Source organism: Solea solea, chromosome 20 (genome assembly GCF_958295425.1).
Source record: "Solea solea chromosome 20, fSolSol10.1, whole genome shotgun sequence".
Lineage (NCBI taxonomy): Eukaryota > Metazoa > Chordata > Actinopteri > Pleuronectiformes > Soleidae > Solea > Solea solea.
The window spans coordinates 14,300,967-14,318,440 of record NC_081153.1 but is presented as its reverse complement, the minus strand read 5'-3'; the positions used below and the strand labels follow the sequence as shown (position 1 = coordinate 14,318,440).

At 41.2% G+C, this 17,474-nt stretch overlaps 1 protein-coding gene across 3 annotated transcripts; it reads left to right on the top strand.

Moving 5' to 3' along the window:
• Window positions 1-309: 309 nt before the first annotated feature.
• On the top strand, window positions 310-16,941 carry pdcd6ip (programmed cell death 6 interacting protein). 3 transcript variants are annotated; one of them, XM_058619409.1, is made up of 18 exons: window positions 310-625; window positions 3,382-3,436; window positions 3,526-3,595; window positions 4,228-4,355; window positions 5,333-5,486; window positions 6,256-6,350; window positions 7,722-7,853; window positions 7,979-8,201; window positions 9,049-9,172; window positions 9,906-10,083; window positions 11,429-11,540; window positions 11,868-12,037; window positions 12,387-12,635; window positions 13,028-13,162; window positions 13,338-13,432; window positions 14,660-14,768; window positions 14,870-15,072; window positions 15,830-16,941. In XM_058619409.1, exons 1-18 carry the CDS (start codon window positions 420-422, stop codon window positions 16,044-16,046), a joined length of 2,655 nt encoding a protein of 884 aa, XP_058475392.1. In that variant the 5' UTR covers window positions 310-419; the 3' UTR covers window positions 16,047-16,941. The 3 variants fall into 3 exon arrangements, with proteins under 3 accessions (XP_058475392.1, XP_058475393.1, XP_058475391.1); XM_058619410.1 differs by having other exon boundaries at window positions 311-625; window positions 7,737-7,853; window positions 14,867-15,072; XM_058619408.1 differs by having other exon boundaries at window positions 311-625; window positions 14,867-15,072.
• Window positions 16,942-17,474: the final 533 nt, after the last annotated feature.

Here is a 17,474-nt window from a genome sequence, read left to right as displayed (position 1 = left end):
ATAGGAACTTTAATTTTATTTATTTATTTACTTATTTAAACTTCTCTTTGGGGACATGAACAACAACAACAGCAAATAAAATAAAGTAATAATAATAACAACAATAAATAAATAAAAAATACCGTTTGTGAGTTACTAATGTACAGATGACTTTGGCATATTTTTATGTCATAAATTTTAGTGACTTGAATCGCATCGTTAAGCAATAACAATAACACATGTATTTGTTTAAAACGAGTCAACATGAAAGAGCAAATGTGTGCGCAAAGGGGTGATTCTGCGCCTCTCCGTTGCACATGACGTCATTTCACGTTCCCACTGAGAATCCAGGAAGTCGCGTCGCCCGCTGTTGTTGTGTTTCTCGGTTCGTTAATCGCTGCCTGTCTTTCTGATCAAATACAGCACACACGCGAGCCGAAATGGCGACTTTTATTTCAGTCCCGCTGAAAAAGTCCTCTGAAGTGGATCTGGTGAAACCGCTGTCGAAATTTGTGACGACCACATACCAAGCGAACGACGAGCAAGCCGAATATCTACGCTCAGTGGAGGAGTTGAACAAGCTTCGCAAAAACGCATTGGGGAGGCCGCTGGACAAACACGAGAGCTCCCTGGAGATTCTCCTCAGGTAAACTTCTATTTAACAAAACCTCTCACCATCTAAACACCATGGTACCTACACCAAGAGCTACTCTCTCACCTTTGGTGGTGAGCTAGCTTAGTCATCGCCGCACCCACATCTGTTAGCCTTTAGATGCTAACTTGTGAGCTAAGTGCACAAGCTAATCAGTTAGAATCATCAAAAAAGTCTTGTAAAAAATGTCTGCCTCGTATTATTTATGTCAGCATTACATGACAGAACACACGCTTAGCTTTGGGACTTGATTAAGTAAACTGTCAGACACGTAAACAATGAAAATAGCCTAAGCTAGTTTAACTGCAGAGGTTATGAGTTTACTTTAGCATTAGAGTTAGCTTCCACTCACACATCCCACAGTTGACAGCTCTGTGAGCCATTGAGTTACACCCTGGGGAAAATAAACTTTTTTTTTATTCCAATAATATCAAACAGTTTGCGTGGTCATGAAACATAGCAAAATGCGTATCACCATTGTCGCCAACGAACGTACTGAGAACATTGAGCTCTCTAAATAACACCATGTGTAAATAGGCCGAGCAAACTCATGAACCATAACAAAATGCTTAAAATGTGTCAATAAAACGTTAAATTAAACCCAAACCGGCCACTCAGTCAAAATCAAACAAATCATCATCAGTTTCCACCTTTTAGAACATTGATAATCAGCTGACTTGAACTGATCCTTATTTCTGTGGCGTGACATAAGCAGAAAGTTGAGTTGTCATGCGTGTGTCGGTTACCCTGAAACTCCTGAAGGCAGTGCAAGTTACAGAGTGAGGAAGTCCAACCACAATCAACATTATTGTCAAATGTCATTCACATGTGCACTTAACCAGTGTTTTTTTTTTTTTTATTAAAATAAAACATTTACATTTAAATAATACAGAATTACACATTGACAAAAATGTTTTGAGTGCAACAGAGTTACAGATGCTAGTTGTTAGAGAAACTGTTGGAAGGAATAGTTATGAGACTAAAGCAAACTCTCTCCCATCAGCCTTGTCAACTGCTATCTTACTGTTATGTATTCAGACTTAAAATTGTTTACTGACTCGGTAAACAGTTTTTTTCTAACCTCATCCATTTGGTGTCATCTATAAAACTTACCATTGTTATGGGGCTCTAAATTAACCATCCCACTCACTTACTATGTACAGCTTCAGACTTTGCCCTTTGACGTTTTACTCTTTGTTCTGTGTGACTCATAATGTGTACAGGGTTTGCACACATTACGTGAGTGGCCAAATATGCACTTAAGGTGTAGGACTGCTATTCTCCTTCAAAATTAGTTACTCTTTAGCTGCAGTGCAAAGTGGAATTGTAAAGTATTTGCCAAGGTTTGACAGTTGAAATATGCCATCAAAAGGTGCTGAGTGTAAAGTGCTGACGTTGAGAGGCAGCCAGAATTTAAATTATGCTATTCAAATTATGTTATTCAGTTGTCATTTGTTAGACTGTTTGTTTTCACTAATGCCTCTCCAGCATTAGTGGTATCTGGTACTGGTATCTGATCTATTGAGATTTAGCTTGTTGTGGTATCAGAACGAGTATCAGGAGAGAAATTGTTTATTGTCAAAAGAAAGGGAAAAAAAACCTCAAATTCAATAGTACTACCTGAGAAAATATTGAGCTATTAAAGTTAACATTGCCAATGATAAAATACAGTGGTGCCAAGAAAGGCAGCTACAGATTTTTCATAGGAGGCAGATTTATTAAGATAATTTTCTCTCTCATTATCCTCCTCTTCCTCACATATACTTCAGACACTGGTATAGTGAAATTAGATTAAGTAGGAGCACGAGAAAAGTTGACTGACTCGTAATTTTTATTTAATTTTCTACACAATTCCTCAGTTCCACTCTGATCACATACCCTGGTATACAGTAAGACAGTATTTCTGATTTTCCTCTAAGTACTGCCACAGAAAGCTCACATACCACTGGTGGTACACCTACCATTGTTGGAGAACCATGGGTATAGACAAATTGAATGGCTGTGGGCTGGTCTTGGCTAATTAGAGATGGGGATGTAGCTAGCATGTTGGTGCAGAATTGCCTGCCATTGCTGACTGTTAGCATTATCTGCGCAAGTGCACATGTCTGCTAGCAACGTGCCAGGTAGCCAGGGCAACAGGTCCTACCCCATTCACAGGCGAGCGGACACTCAGCTATTGTATTACCGTGGTAACCATTGTTGTGTTGAGGACGTTTTCTTTTTCTCTTCACCTATCTAGAGTGGCACACCTTGTCTCAGCTTACATGTGTGTGTGTGTGTCTGTGTGTCGTTGTGAAGTTGAATGGGACACAAAGGTTTACATAAGGATTTGTTTATGTATATGTTTGCCCTCCAGTCTCTCTTGGCACTAGAAATGCAGGGTGGAAAAACTGGTGCTTGGGGATTCCCTGTCTAGCCCCTGTGCATGCTGCCATTCCCACGACTGCTCACCTCACAGCCTTAGTGTGTGAGTGTGTTTTGTGCGTGCGCGCACAACATGATTGCCTGTTCTGATGTTTTTTCATGACTCATGGTCAAGTGTCTCTAAAAGGGCTGAGCTTTCTCAAATATTGAGCTGCATTTATGTCACAATAATCATCAGCCTATTATGATTCACTGTATGACATTTTACTGTATATATATATATATATACACACACACAGTTCCAATAAACTCATGGTGACTACACTACACACATTTTATCACATGTTTTATAATAAAAAGACTCAACATCATGATTTTTCTTGCAGATACTATGACCAGCTGTGTGCTGTCGAGCCCAAGTTTCCCTTCTCTGAAAACCAGGTAATTGATTGGACATCTCATAACTGTCAGTTGGATGTATTTCCCCAAAATGATGTTGTTCAACACAAGGCCTCTCTCTCTTTCCGCAGCTCTGCTTAACCTTCACATGGAAGGATGCCTTTGAAAAAGGGTCACTGTTTGGTGGCTCAGTCAAGCTCGGTAGGTACAGCCTCTTATCAGTGTATCTATGTCTGTGGAAGAATATTTGCATGTAACACAGGGATGTAGTGAGCTGCAGATAGAGGGAAAATTATAGGACTTTTTCCTCACTCTCATAATATCTATTAATCAATCTGTTTTTGTCTGCGTCTGTATTTATATCACACAAACATTCAAGGAAAAAATGTCCTTGTTTTGCTTTGCATCCAGAGAAAAACATGTCCAGATTGTTAAGATTGCTCCTTGTTGCTATGTGCACTCTGCACGTTTATTCAGTTCACGCTTGAATCTTTTGTACCCATGGTGAATTGAGAGAGCTCATGACTGTGGGATTCTTTCCATTCTAGATATTTCTCACCGAGAATGAATTGGTAGAAAAAGTTGGTTGGATAAAAGATCAACCTCACAAAAACAGCACTGCCAACCAAAATAAAGTGGTCGATATCAATATGAATCAATATATATAAAGTATATTAAATAGTTGCCACTCTGTGTAATTACTTGGCTGTGAAAGGAAATTTTCGTTAATCTTTACGTCGGTAGCCGTGCAGTTTGACAGTGAGATATGTAAATGTAATATTCAGTAGTTGAACTTGTCCCTTCAAATAACCACAGTGTGTTTGTGTTGGCAGCTTTGGCCAGTTTGGGTTACGAGAAGACGTGTGTGCTGTTCAATGCAGCGGCGTTGGCCAGCCAGATCGCTTCAGAGCAGAACCTCGACAATGATGAAGGACTGAGGACTGCAGCTAAATACTATCAGGTGAGAGCAACACCACATTGTTAGTTTAATTTTATTAATCCCCTTAGGGAAAGTATTCCTCTGCATTTTGACCCATCCTAGAATTAGGAGCCGTGGGCTGCCACACTGAGTAGCGCCCGGGGAGCATTGGGAGTTGGGTACCTTGCTCAGGGGTACCCCAGCCCTTTTTGGCCGGGTGGGGATTTGTGGGGAATATAAGTGTTATATGATATATGTTGATGATCCACAAAAATAGGATTTTCAGTCAAAACTGTCACTGCTCTGATGTTCTCTAAATGCCCTTTGGAAGCTTTGCTGCAATAGAATATCTGATTGCCAACGCATTTGTTGTTCAGTCAAATCTTTCAACTCAAAGGTTGTGGGTTAAATTCCCATCTACATGCCATGTGATTAAAAAATGTGCTTCACATAGATGCACTGTATGAAAGTGTGGGTGAATGGTAAAACTGTAGTGTAAAGCAGCTTTGAGTGATCATCAAGACTAGAAACGTGTAAGATAAATACAAACCATATTGTAACAGCTATTATGTGGCTAAACTACTCCTTTTATTTACGGAACAATATATCATATATTAATTTAGTATCTGCATTTTGTTGACATGAAAAAAAGTCACTCATCAAAATCATTTCCATACTTGCATTCGAGCATTAGCTTCTGCAGAACTGTATTTGCAAAGCATTGTCCTTTTCGTGCAACACGATGCTGCCACCATGTGTAGTGCATGTAATAGCAGTGCAAGCAAATTGTTTGTGGATCATCTCCACTAAGTGCAACGAAGCTGAGAGTCAATGATGCATGAACTGATTTTCCTGGTAACACTGGAGGCATACTGATGTGCGTGTATGCCATTAGTGTTTTGTCTGTGTTTCTATTTTAGTTTGGTTTTCAAAGCTGCTTTATTGACATTGAACTTGGCATTATTGCCCAAGCTGAATAAGATTTTGCCAAGTAACCATTCATCTTTGTCTCTATCAAGCTGGCCAGCGGAGCGTTTGGTCACATCAAGGACACGGTGCTGTCTGCCCTGAATAGGGAGCCCACTATGGACATCTCTCCTGAGACTGTGGGCACCCTGAGCCTCATAATGCTTGCCCAGGCCCAGGAGGTCTTTTTCCTCAAAGCTACTTCAGGTAAAAGACAAAACGCCCCAGTTATTCAAGTCTTCATTGTTTGTACAAACGGGCATGTAACACAAACTACTGTTCTGCTTTTCAGCACTCCATCATTATGATTTATGGCTCTTTATGTCATGTAAATAATTAGAAAAGGAGATCAAGGCTCCATTTTAGAACATCACACACAAAGAACCGCATTTGTGGTTTAATTTTTCATCGTCCACAGGGATACTGGTGTCACACATCTGCCATATATAGGAATTAGAGTGATTGCACACACTTAATTTACATATAAGTTAATAAATAGCGTCTTTAACTTCACACTCATGAGGGTATTTTGCTACAAGTAGAGTAGTTTTAGCAGTGGCAGTAGACAGTTCTGGTCCAGGTTGAACACAGCCTGTGTCCCAGTTCTGTCTCTACAATTGCTTATTAGTGTTTTTAAGTACAACAGTTTTGAAAGTTACATTGTGAAAAAAGTAGGATATTTTTTCCTAGAGGGATAATATTGTTGTAAATGAGTTTAAACACTTTGCTGGATGTAAGGGAAATGTCATCTAGATGTAGTAACATAAATACCGTTGTTCAATGGATAAAATGTTCACAAGCTGCTCTGATGAAAAACACTGCTGATACATTACTTCTGATTTGCCTACTGAATGTATGACTGAGTGGCAGTAATTGGTGTGTGATATGCAGTTTGCAAAAGCAAACTCTTACTGCAGCTGTGTTTGAAATGTGCATTTTGCTGCTCGACTTAAATGCAAGTTTTTTCAACCAACAGATAGAATGAAAGATGCTGTCATTGCTAAACTGGCCAATCAAGCAGCAGATTTCTATGGTGACGCCTTCAAGCAGTACAAAGACAACCTTCCCAAGGTATGTGAAAATCACACATACACTTACACACTAACCAGTCAGTCATGTGTTCATTGTGGTGAAGACCCAAACACAGATTCTGTGTGGTGTGCCTTATTGTGTGTATTGTCAGTGCGTGTGTGTGTGCGTTTGTGGGGTGGGATAGGTTTGAAGAGTGGTACTCAGGTTGTGGGACTGTCCACATTGCACCTCCCTCTGTTTTCATTGGTTCATTTTCACCCTATTTTCATTCTGATATGCTGGTTACTATTACTGAACTTAAGTTTGACCTGTTTTCATTCTGATGTTTCTTACAATCTAATAATCATGGATATCTGAAAAAGTGACCGTCTGTTCAACCCTGATATACATACGATCTCAGTTTCAGAAAACACATTTACTTTTTTCAGTTAAATGAAATCAAACTTAAATTCCATTGCATCATTTAAATTGAACATTTTACCTGTCGGGTAAGTCAAGATTTTTTTAGTGGGAGGCTGATTGACAATTGCCAACAAACGTTAACAGAGGATTTTCTCTATATTTATTAGTTATTATGCAATTTAGTTATTCATTTTAAATACATTCATACCAACCTATGATAAACATACCTTACCTGATACATAATAAAAATATTGTTTAATAGTAAAACACATTTTAATTGTATTAAATGACGTTTTTGCTTTTTGTTTGGGGATACAAATTTGAAAACAGCATCTTTGTTCAAGAGAACCTAAAATTAAACAGACCCATTCGGCGACGTTTGTGCAGCTATTCTTTTTAGCACACTGCATTGACTTCCATTCATAACCTTAACCATAACCTAACAGCAATTAAAATCTTAGCCCTAACCTTAACCAGTTCCTCGGGAATGAGGTTCTGCTTCTTCAGGACCAGGTTTTGTTCCCCATGAGGGCTACTGGTCCTGATAAGGTCAGTATTTATGCCAGAAAAGGTCTTAAAGAGGTAAACAAATACAAGTGAACACACACACACACACACACACACACACACACACTGTCTGGGGCATTTGAGGAGGGTGCAGCAGCAGCTTTTGCTCAAAAGTTAAACACTCATTGCCTGTTCTGTTTTCTCTCTTGTCTTCCTTTCTTTCTGCATCCCTTGTGTTGGTGGTGTTTGCACTGGTTACATGTGTCTGTGTGTGTACTTGCGCATATGTGCACACGCTTCTGTTTCGTTTGCGCACCTCTGACCCCTTGTGCCTCTTTGTGATTGGCTTTCGTGATGTCATTTGTGATTTGACTCTGCTGCTGCTTGTCTGCCATTTTGTGGATTGCCTTGCTGTTGGTGTGTGTGTGTGTGTGTGTGTGTGTGTGTTTATATTTGTTTGCGTGCCTGTGTGTTTCTCTGTGGTTGCCTCTCCCTGGTCAGTATTTTTATTTTCAGGAAGTGATGCCGGTCCTGGCGGCCAAGCGCTGCATCATGCAGGCCAACGCTGAGCTTCACCAGAGCGCCGTGGCCAAGCAGAAGAAGCGTTTTGGAGAGGAGATTGCTCGCCTTCAGGTATGTAATTACGTTTTTGACTTCAGCTCTTCGCTTGTGAAGAGTTAAAAAGAAAAGAAAAATCACCCACACACACATCAAAAGTCAAAAAGAAAATGTTTTTTTCCTTCAATCTGTGACTAAAGCACGCAGCAGAGCTGGCGAAAACCGTGGCCTCTCGTTACGATGATTATGTGAGCGTTAAGGACCTGAGTGAGAAGATCAACCGAGCCCTCACCGCTGCAAAAAAAGACAACGATTTTATCTACCACGACCGCGTTCCTGAAGTCAAGGATCTGGAGACTATTGGCAAAGCAGCGTTGGTCAAAGCTACAGCTATCTCACCTCCACTTAGCCAGAAATTCTCAGGTACCATACACAGACACTGACACAGTTTTCTAATTGGCAAGACAGAGAAACACAAAACAAATGATCTAAATTTGAGTTTAAGAGACAAAGGAAGTGTTTTGCCAAATGGACAGATTGCTGCAGAGTCCTTTTTTGTCCAGAGCATCAGAAGTTTTAAAAGAATAATTTCACAGTTAAAAAATACATTTTGTTTGGCAAGATTTGGGTTTCTTCACTGCCCGAGAACCTCATGGTGAGAAAAATACATTTAGGAAGTTTAAGTTGAGTTTGTAATAGAGTATAAACCAGCAGTGTGCCATCTCTGCACTGCAGCGTTTGTGCTAATTAAACAAACAAGATATAATGTGTTAGTTAATGAGCTGTGGAGATGCTGGAAGGTAGATTTTCTTCTTTTCAGTGAAGACCAGCTGTAGTTGTTTCTTCCTGTTTTTCAGTCTTTCTCCTAAGCAATAATACTGCCATGTCACCTCTCATTCATTATGTGTTTTTGGATTTAACACTTTCCTGTAGTGCAATGATTACCACACTTGTTCTACAGGACCCTCCTTCACATGGTCTCAGTTTCCCCACTGTTAAGAAACCACTGCTTAAATGTGTCATAGCTTTTTTTGTGCATACAGTTCATAAAACTACTGTAGTAGACCCCCAAATTAACATTTTTAATCTGTAAAGGACAACATACTGATGTGCTATAAAGTGAGACCAATGCTTGTTTGTTTCAACAAGGTCTATGTTGTTTGATGACAGTACATACGTTTTTCTCTTCCTTGAAATTGTAAAAACATGCAAGTTCACTAAAGCAAATATTTTTTTTTGTTTTGTTAAATGTTTGCTTTTTCCTCTTCAGACCTGTTTGAGAAGATGGTTCCTATGGCGGTGCAGCAGTCCATGAGCATTTACAGCCAGAGGAAGGCTGAGACTGTTAACAGGCTGGTGGGGTCACTCAGGGAGGCGACCAACCTCTGCAACGGGTGAGTTGTCCTGACACTGCTTTGAGAACTACTGTTGTAGTAGTTCTCAAAGCAGTGTTACAAGCAAGTTATTATTTACTTCAAGTCAGCTTTGCATTATAGTGATGGGGTGCTACTACAGTTACATAATTTGCAGAATTGCCTGAATAAACCCAGCCCACTGTGTACAATCTAAAGGTATTTTTACTCATTGCTGAAATAAACAGTAAAATACACATTTAGCAGTAACACAAATCACCCACTGATGGATGTTATGGAGTATAAAGTTGGCAGTTTATATAAAAACATGTATTGATGGTTGAACAGTGTGGATTGGCTGCCCCAACGGGAGGACGGGCGTGGATGATATTTAAAAAAAAAAAAACTTGACTCGTGCATCTCTAATGTTCAAGTAGATTTGTGTAATTGTCTTCCAGTGAGTGTGTCCATGAGAGCTTGTGTCTCCAGGCATGGATGGGCTTATTAAAAATTCATAATATAATGGTGTATTAAAATGCCAATAAAAGTACTTGTAGTTTTACTGCAGCATCCCAAATAACAGTCAGGCACTTCTGTCTCACAATATGGAGATACTAATGAGTGCTTAAAAACCTCCAGTATTTCATCCAACAAAAAATGGGTACAATCTTTGTCTTTTGAAAGTTAGTGCATACATTTGTTTTTAATTGCTTTATTTGCTGTAAAATGTTGAAAAGGCAGTTGAAAATGAATTTGTCGTGTAACTGTCCATTAGGGTGTTGGCATCGCTGAATCTGCCAGCTGCCCTGGAGGATCTGTCTGGAGACTCTGTCCCTCAATCCATTGCTGAGAAGGCCAGATCCATTGTGCAGCAAGGGGGACTTCAGAGCATTGAGCAGCTGATCAAAGACCTGCCTGAGCTTCTGACTCGCAACAGAGAAATCCTGGATGAGGTTGGTTTTAGAGGCAACAAGAAACACCCTGAATTATACATGTTATAGTCTGCCACACGCCAGTGATCGCACCACTCACCACAAGTGTTAATCCTGATCCTAAATCCACTTTAAAAAGTAAACAAAGAAGTTGTAGTGTGGCTTGTTTTAATTGACAAAAAGCATATGGGACTAATGCTGTTTAGCAGATGATTTGGAACTCCTGAATATTGGAATACCACTACCAGAAGAACACTTAAATCCTAAAAACTCATAATCTTTCCCAATGGCGGAAATCCAAGATCAGGATCATCACTGAAATCTAATCCACTAATCTTCGAGCCAAGGACTGTGTGTCCATGAGCTTCAGCCAAACTGTTTTTTACACTCCTTCCTCACAAACAAAACAATAAACACAATCTGCTTCCAAGTTTGTTGGCTGAGTTAAAAAGTCTAAACCAAAATACCCTAATTTACCCTAAAATAGAAAAATATAAAGATGTGAGTTTTACTTTTTTAGAATACAGGAATATAGGTTTTTTTTTTTTTTTACATTTAAAAAGGGGAGTCCAACCAGTAAACATTTTTAAAATGAACAATCAGTAACTGTCGAGAGAACTACTACACGTTAGGCCGAGGCCAGACCAGATCCATGTGCAGTGTGTGACAGCTGTGTCTCTAATCTGCTGCGTCTCGTGTACGTCTGTTGGTCACACAAGGAGTGTGTGTGCGTCTGCCTGCAGCTCTGTTTTACATAGAAATTGCCATCAATATCATACTTGTAACAGCCCACTATGTCCTGACTTAAGTGTTCGAGCTGCAGCCCTACGTTACAGCATGTACCTATGGTCAGCAGAAGTTTTCTGAGTGGTTATGTTAATGAATTCTATACGGGCCCACACAAGTCAATATTACTTATGCACAGAAGACTCATGGTCCAAGATAAAATGAGCAATAAAGGCTTACTCATCAGATCATCGTGTGTGTGTGTGTGTGTGGTCGGTACAGTTAATGAGAAATAATCAAATGTAATATGATCAACTACAATCCAAAGACACTGCAATTGTTTGATAAAGAAGAAATGTGTGTCCAAACACAGTTAATGTAGAAATTCCGTAGCATTGCAGGAATTAAAATATCTTTTGTTTGTTGACATGCTCCAAAAAATGTAAAATCTATATGATTTTGATTAATATATTCATGAAAATGACAGTCAAGAAAGTACATTTAACCTTTAAGCCGTACCATTTATCTATCATATCGCAGTCAAAATACTCACAATTTGTTGTTGTTTTTTTTAACATATTGTATGTATGTGTCAGTATGTGTGTGTATGTTAAGGCACTTTTGTGATTTTGTCCATCAGTCTCTGAAGATGCTGGATGCTGAAGAGACAACAGACAATGAGCTGAGAGCCAAGTTCAACCAGCGCTGGAACAGAACCCCCTCTGGTGATCTGTATAAGCCCCTGCGTGCAGGTACACACATCAGAATCAGAGTCAGGTTTATTGCCAAGTAAAGCTTTCACAATACAAAGAATTAGTTTTGGTCATTGGTGCAAATAAAAAGACCAAAACTTATAAATATTAGGGGTAAATAAAATGAATTAAATAAACATAATAAGAAAACAAGCACTATAGCACCATTATATACATCATAGTGTTGGAGGGATATGAGTTAGAGGAGGACCCTAGAGGAGGCCAGTAGCTGAGGTGAAGAAACTGTTCTTGTGGCAACACTTTTGTGCTGTTCACCATGATCCTCCCTCTCTCCTATCTCCTCAAACCTCTCCTTCTGTTCCTCAGAGGGCGCTAACTTCCGCAACGTCTTGGACAAGGCTGTTCAAGCAGATCAAGTGGTGAGGGAGCGGTACAGCGCCCACTGTGACATGATCGCTCTGCTGTGTAAATCAGAGGACGAGCTCTCTGCTGCCATCCCCTCTGCCAACCCAACCAAAACACTGCAGGGCAGTGAGGTCAGTCTGCCTGCCTACTCTGTCATTTGGCCAGTTAACATAAAACTAAAGTTTTTGTGTGCCACATACAGAAACTGCTGTATGCAAAACACCTAATGGACATTGTGTGCTCTTTCCTTCCTCCCCACAGTTGCTCAATTTTTCTTTTCTTTTTTTAGCTGACTTTGCTTTGTTTTTCACTGGGGAACTTAAAGAACTAAAGCAAGCAGAACTGGGAGAGGGTTGAAGAAGTGCATGTGCAACGCCAGTGAAGCCACACTGCATTTGTGCAGTCATTATGACAAGTGTGATAGGTTAGGGTTCATGTGGAGCAGAAAAAGTCAAGTTGTCTTCTCCATCTTCACCTCAGGTGGTGAATGTGCTGCGCTCCCTGCTCAGCCAGCTGGATGAGATGAAAAAGGAGAGAGAGACCTTGGAAGAAGAAGTCAAGGCTGTGACCTTTGACATGTCTACGTCCTTTCTGACGGCACTGGCCCAGGACGGGGCCATCAACGAGGAGCAGCTGTCACTCTCCCAACTGGACCAGTCGTACGGTACCTACAACCAGAGAGTACAAGCCTCACTCCACATGCAGGAAGAGCTGCTGGGAAAAGTTCAGGTATATGAACATACACATGGTGACCTCTTCATGACCATGTTTTAATGGTGTGTTGGCCTCTAGAAGTGACTCTGAACTGTTCTACCACCTATAACAGTGCTGTTTGTAGTTTAAATGAAATATGACCCTCTAAAAATAGTAACAAAAGTAAACAAAAAGTTGGTTTTATTACTGGGATAAACAGATTAGTTTAAAAAAAACAACATGTAGGTTGTCGGGCAGCAGATGCAGATAGAGTCCTAAGAGAGAGAGCATCTGTCTGAGGGTTTTACTTGTGTGTGAAAAATAATTATTATTGCACTATCCATAAATCAGCCTATGTACTACAACGCTTCAGGGGTTAACCTCTTCAGTCTGCTATCTTTTGTATCACTCCTGTGATCCCTCTCCAGACGTCCCACCAGGATTTCAGCAGTCTGAAGCAGTCAAACGCAGAGACCAACCAGAGGGAGGAGGTCCTGAAGAAGTTGGCTTCAGCCCACGACAGCTACGTTGAGATCAGCAACAACCTGCGCGAAGGCACAAAGGTACTTACTCAGCACAACACACCGGCACATGCAGGAATGAACTGTACTGCAGTAATGCATGTCTTGCCAGAAACATTTCACTCCGATTTATTTATTTATTTTGTGTATGTGTGTCAAGGTGGTTTGCAAAGTCAGGGCATTTATTTTTGTCCTCTTTTGTTTTCTCCTTCCGCAGTTCTACAACGACCTGACAGAAATCCTGCTTAAGTTCCAGAATAAGTGCAGCGACATTGTTTTTGCACGCAAGACGGAGCGGGATGAACTACTTAAGTATGTACTCTGCTTCTTTTGTCTGTGTGTGCACTTATGTCTGTTTGTGGGATATTAATGAAGGCAGTGGTTAGTCTGTTGCCTCACAACAGCAGTGTTTGAATCCTGTGTGTAACACTGAGCATTTTAGTTTGGGCACACGGTGTGGAAAGAAAACAACTGTTCTTGTCTGAAAACTGCTTGTGTGTAGTTTTCATGTTCTCTCTCTGCCAGTGTGGGTTTTCTCTTGGTACTTTGACTTCCTCTGGCGGTCTAAAGACATACAGTTTGGGGTTAGGCTAATTATTCAAAGGCCACATTCATACTTGTTATGACATCGGTCTTCAGTGATCCAGTCGCTGGTTTATAGCTCCAAGTACGACCAAGTACGACTTTTCACACTTGTCATTAAAATGCATCCTGGACGCTTCTGCTGTTATCACATTGATTGGGTCTGGCCTCATCATCCAGTTGTGAATAGGTCTGACTGTGCAGATGCTTCTGCTGTCAACATGTTTGTTTGTGTGTGTGTGTGTGTGTGTGACAGAGAGAGAGCGAGAGAAAGCATGAGAGGAGCTTGATTGAATCAAACCTCTACTTGCACTTCAGTAACATGAGATAAGTTTTAACCATTAGAAAAAATAAATCTTGTGGCATTCAGTGTGAATAATGTGGCTACAAAAACATTAATGCAGTTACTGTCTGGAATTGTAAATCACATTTCTTTCTTGGCTTACTACTGCATGTAAACCTTCAGTTGGACCAGAGTTGGTCTCAAATTGGCCTTGGCGCTCTTCACATGCACCACAGTTCCCATTCCAGAAATAATAGGAAGCCCCTACACAGAAGATTAACACAACAGAAACAAAAGTATGTTGAAATCCAGACAGGTTCATTTTTGGAGACCAATTTTATGCTGTGTCAACTTGTCAAATTGTAAATTTAAGTTTATGGATGGTAGGAAGAGTTTGGGCCAGCGCTCGACACTAACACTTAGCCGCATGCTAAACCAGAAGCTGAAAAGAGGCCATAGACAAACACACACTTCAATACAATACAATACAATACAATACTGGAACAAGGACAGTGAACGGCGAATGACTGTTTGCCGCGATTGGCTTCTTCTTCCCCCCTGCAACCCTCAGAGGACAAGTGTCATAGAAAATGAATGGATGGATGGTATCTGGAAGTCTTTTTAAGCTGCAGCTTGGGCAGGAAAAATCTGTAATGTTTCAATCCCTGTTTCAGAGATCTGCAGCAGAGCATTGCCCGAGAGCCCAGTGCTCCATCCTTCAACGTTCCCGCCTATCAGAGCACCCCGGCTGCCGGCCCAACACCTGCACCCAGGACTGTATTTGTAAGTAGCACCTCACAGAGTCTAACACTATACTATACCTTAACTGTAGAAAAGACACATTTATGCATGTCTCCTCTCTGTCTACCTTCACGTCTCAGCAGCCCCAACCAGCCCAACAGCAACCCCCAGCCAAGCCCCAGCCTCCAGCCAGACCTCCTCCTCCCACCGTCACCCCTCAGGTTGCAGCCACCCCCCCTCCAACCAACACAGCGCCCTCTGTTGCTTCCACCAGCAACCCGCCACCTGTGGCCCCAATGGCTCAGGCCCAGGGACCACCTTACCCCACGTACCAGGGATACCCAGGGTAGGTTTTTCATCAACATCCCGATCTCGGACTAGATTTTGTTTTTAGATGACTCTTTTACTGATGTCATGGCAGTGTGATACATTTTGTGACCTTAATTAGATTTTTTTGCTTGTAAAAAGGGTTAAGTCAGTTTTTAAGCTCAAAGCTGTAATGATATGGCTCCTGTCCATAGACTCTCTGTACTGTTATGATTGATCTACTATCTTGGTCAGCGCTGAAATTGTTTAAATGTTCACTCTCATCCACTTAATTAGGTACAAAGGGTACCTTACTGGCTGTTATAGTCAGCCTGCTTCAAGGTTGGATGTGTTGTGTAATCAGAATGGTCTTCTGTAGACCTTGGTTGTATCAAGTGGTTATTTGAGTAAGCATTTCCATAATTTCAGACCAGTCTGATCATTCTCTGCTGACCTACTGGCATCAACGAGGCATTTTTGCCCAGAGAACTGCACCAAGTGGATATTTTCCTTTCTTTTTTTTTTGGCCCATTCTCTGTAAACCCCAAAGATGACTGTTAGAAAACCCCAGTAGATCAGCAGTTTCTGAAACAACACATTCAGTCCCTTAAATCACCTTTCCTCTTCTCTCTAATGCTCACTCTTCTCTACTCTCTTCTCACTCTTAACTCCAGCATGTCTTTTGGACCATGTCTACATGCCTAAATGCACTGAGTTCGTTAACAAGAAGTTAACCAGGTGTACCTAATAAAGTGACTGGTGAGTGCTCACGTTTGCTTTCTCTGTTGTACTTTCAGGTACTTTCAGGCCCCTATGGGCTACAACCCCTATGCTTATGGCCAGTACAACATGCCTAATATGCCCAACATGCCTTACATGCCCTACCAGCCTTCTCCAGGACAAGGAGGATACCCAGGAGCCCCTCCTGCTGGACAGCCCTACCCCGGTTACCCCCAGCAACCACCACAGCAGCAGCAGCAGCAGCAGCATCAGCCGTACTACCCTCAACAATAACTCTTTTCTCATGCCCTCACTCCTCTTCTAACACCTTAACACCAAATAAAAAATACCCCCAGCAATAACACTTAATTTCCATCAACTCCTCTTTCCTCTGATCCTTTTTTCTTCTTACCGCCAGCAGCTGTTGAAACCCAAGTGAATGGTGACCCCAGAGCTGCTTTGCACTTTTTTCTAAAAACATTTTATTCCTCTGCTATTCCTTATTTCCGTTTCTTTGCTCATCTCATCCACTCCTGTGTCATCCATATCTTTCCGTGACTGCACTTTTCCAAATCTATCTAAGCTTTCATCAATGCACTAACCCCCCTTTACCATCCTCAAAGAGCATTTTTTATGTACTCATAGATATTTTTTTTCTTCTTCTCTAATTTAAACCCTCCTTGATTTCAATAATAACCGACTGTCTGGGCTGGACTGCTGTAGAGCGGAGACGCACAGAATCCCAGGACCTTGTTGCATCTTGGTTGTGGTGTGGGTGGATGATAGGAGTCATGCCACTGATCGGTGGGCGCAGCAACATCCTCACTCACCCTCTGCATCTGTATCATCTTTAAACCTATTTTTATAATGAATACTAAAGCCTGGCTGTATAAACCTATGGATATGAATGGCCTGCAGGTTTTCTAATGTAGATGACGACTGTTGGAGCTCTGCTCTCTTTTTGCTCTTTTCTGTCTCACCCAGGGAATGTGGGTTTACTATTTCTGTGTCACAATCAGAGGCTGTAAAAGTGGGAGATATGGTTCTACTATATAAATATATTATGTATAAATAAGACTCTATGTGGTTACCTGAGAGACTCTGTGTGCTGCACTTTCCCCCTTTTTGTGTTTATTTTTTATTCCTCAGCTCTAATGTGATTAAAAAAAAAAACAACTGCCTGCCAGAATCTGTCTGTCTGTCTGTCTTTTGAAGGTTAGAAGGGTTTGAATGCAACTGCGGAGGTTTGTGAAGCAGCCAGAAGAGGGCAGCCCTGCCGCTCACAGGAAGAACAGTCACAGCCAAACAGAACTTGTACATGCCATTGTTGCTCCTTTCAGCAAATCCGGGGAGAAGGAAGTCGTCCCATTTCGACTAATCGGGCACATTTTGACCTCCCGAGCATTTGGGGCAGATCCCATTTAGATGACATGCAAATTACGTTTCAGTGAGGTCGTGATCTCATCCAATTGTATTTCCCCGCAGGTGATTTCTCCACAGACTGATTTTATCCCAAGATATTTATTCAGTGTTGGGAGACTCTAATGATTTCACATATCTCTTCCCTGCGTGTATGTTTCTCTGTGTGTGTGTGTGTGTGTGTGTGAGAGAGAGTGTGGCAGGAAGGCAGATGGCAGCGCAGTGTGATGTCTGGAAGGATGCATGGAGATGTTGGCAGAGAGCTGCTGGTCCCCTGCCTGCATCCATCACTCCACCCCTCTC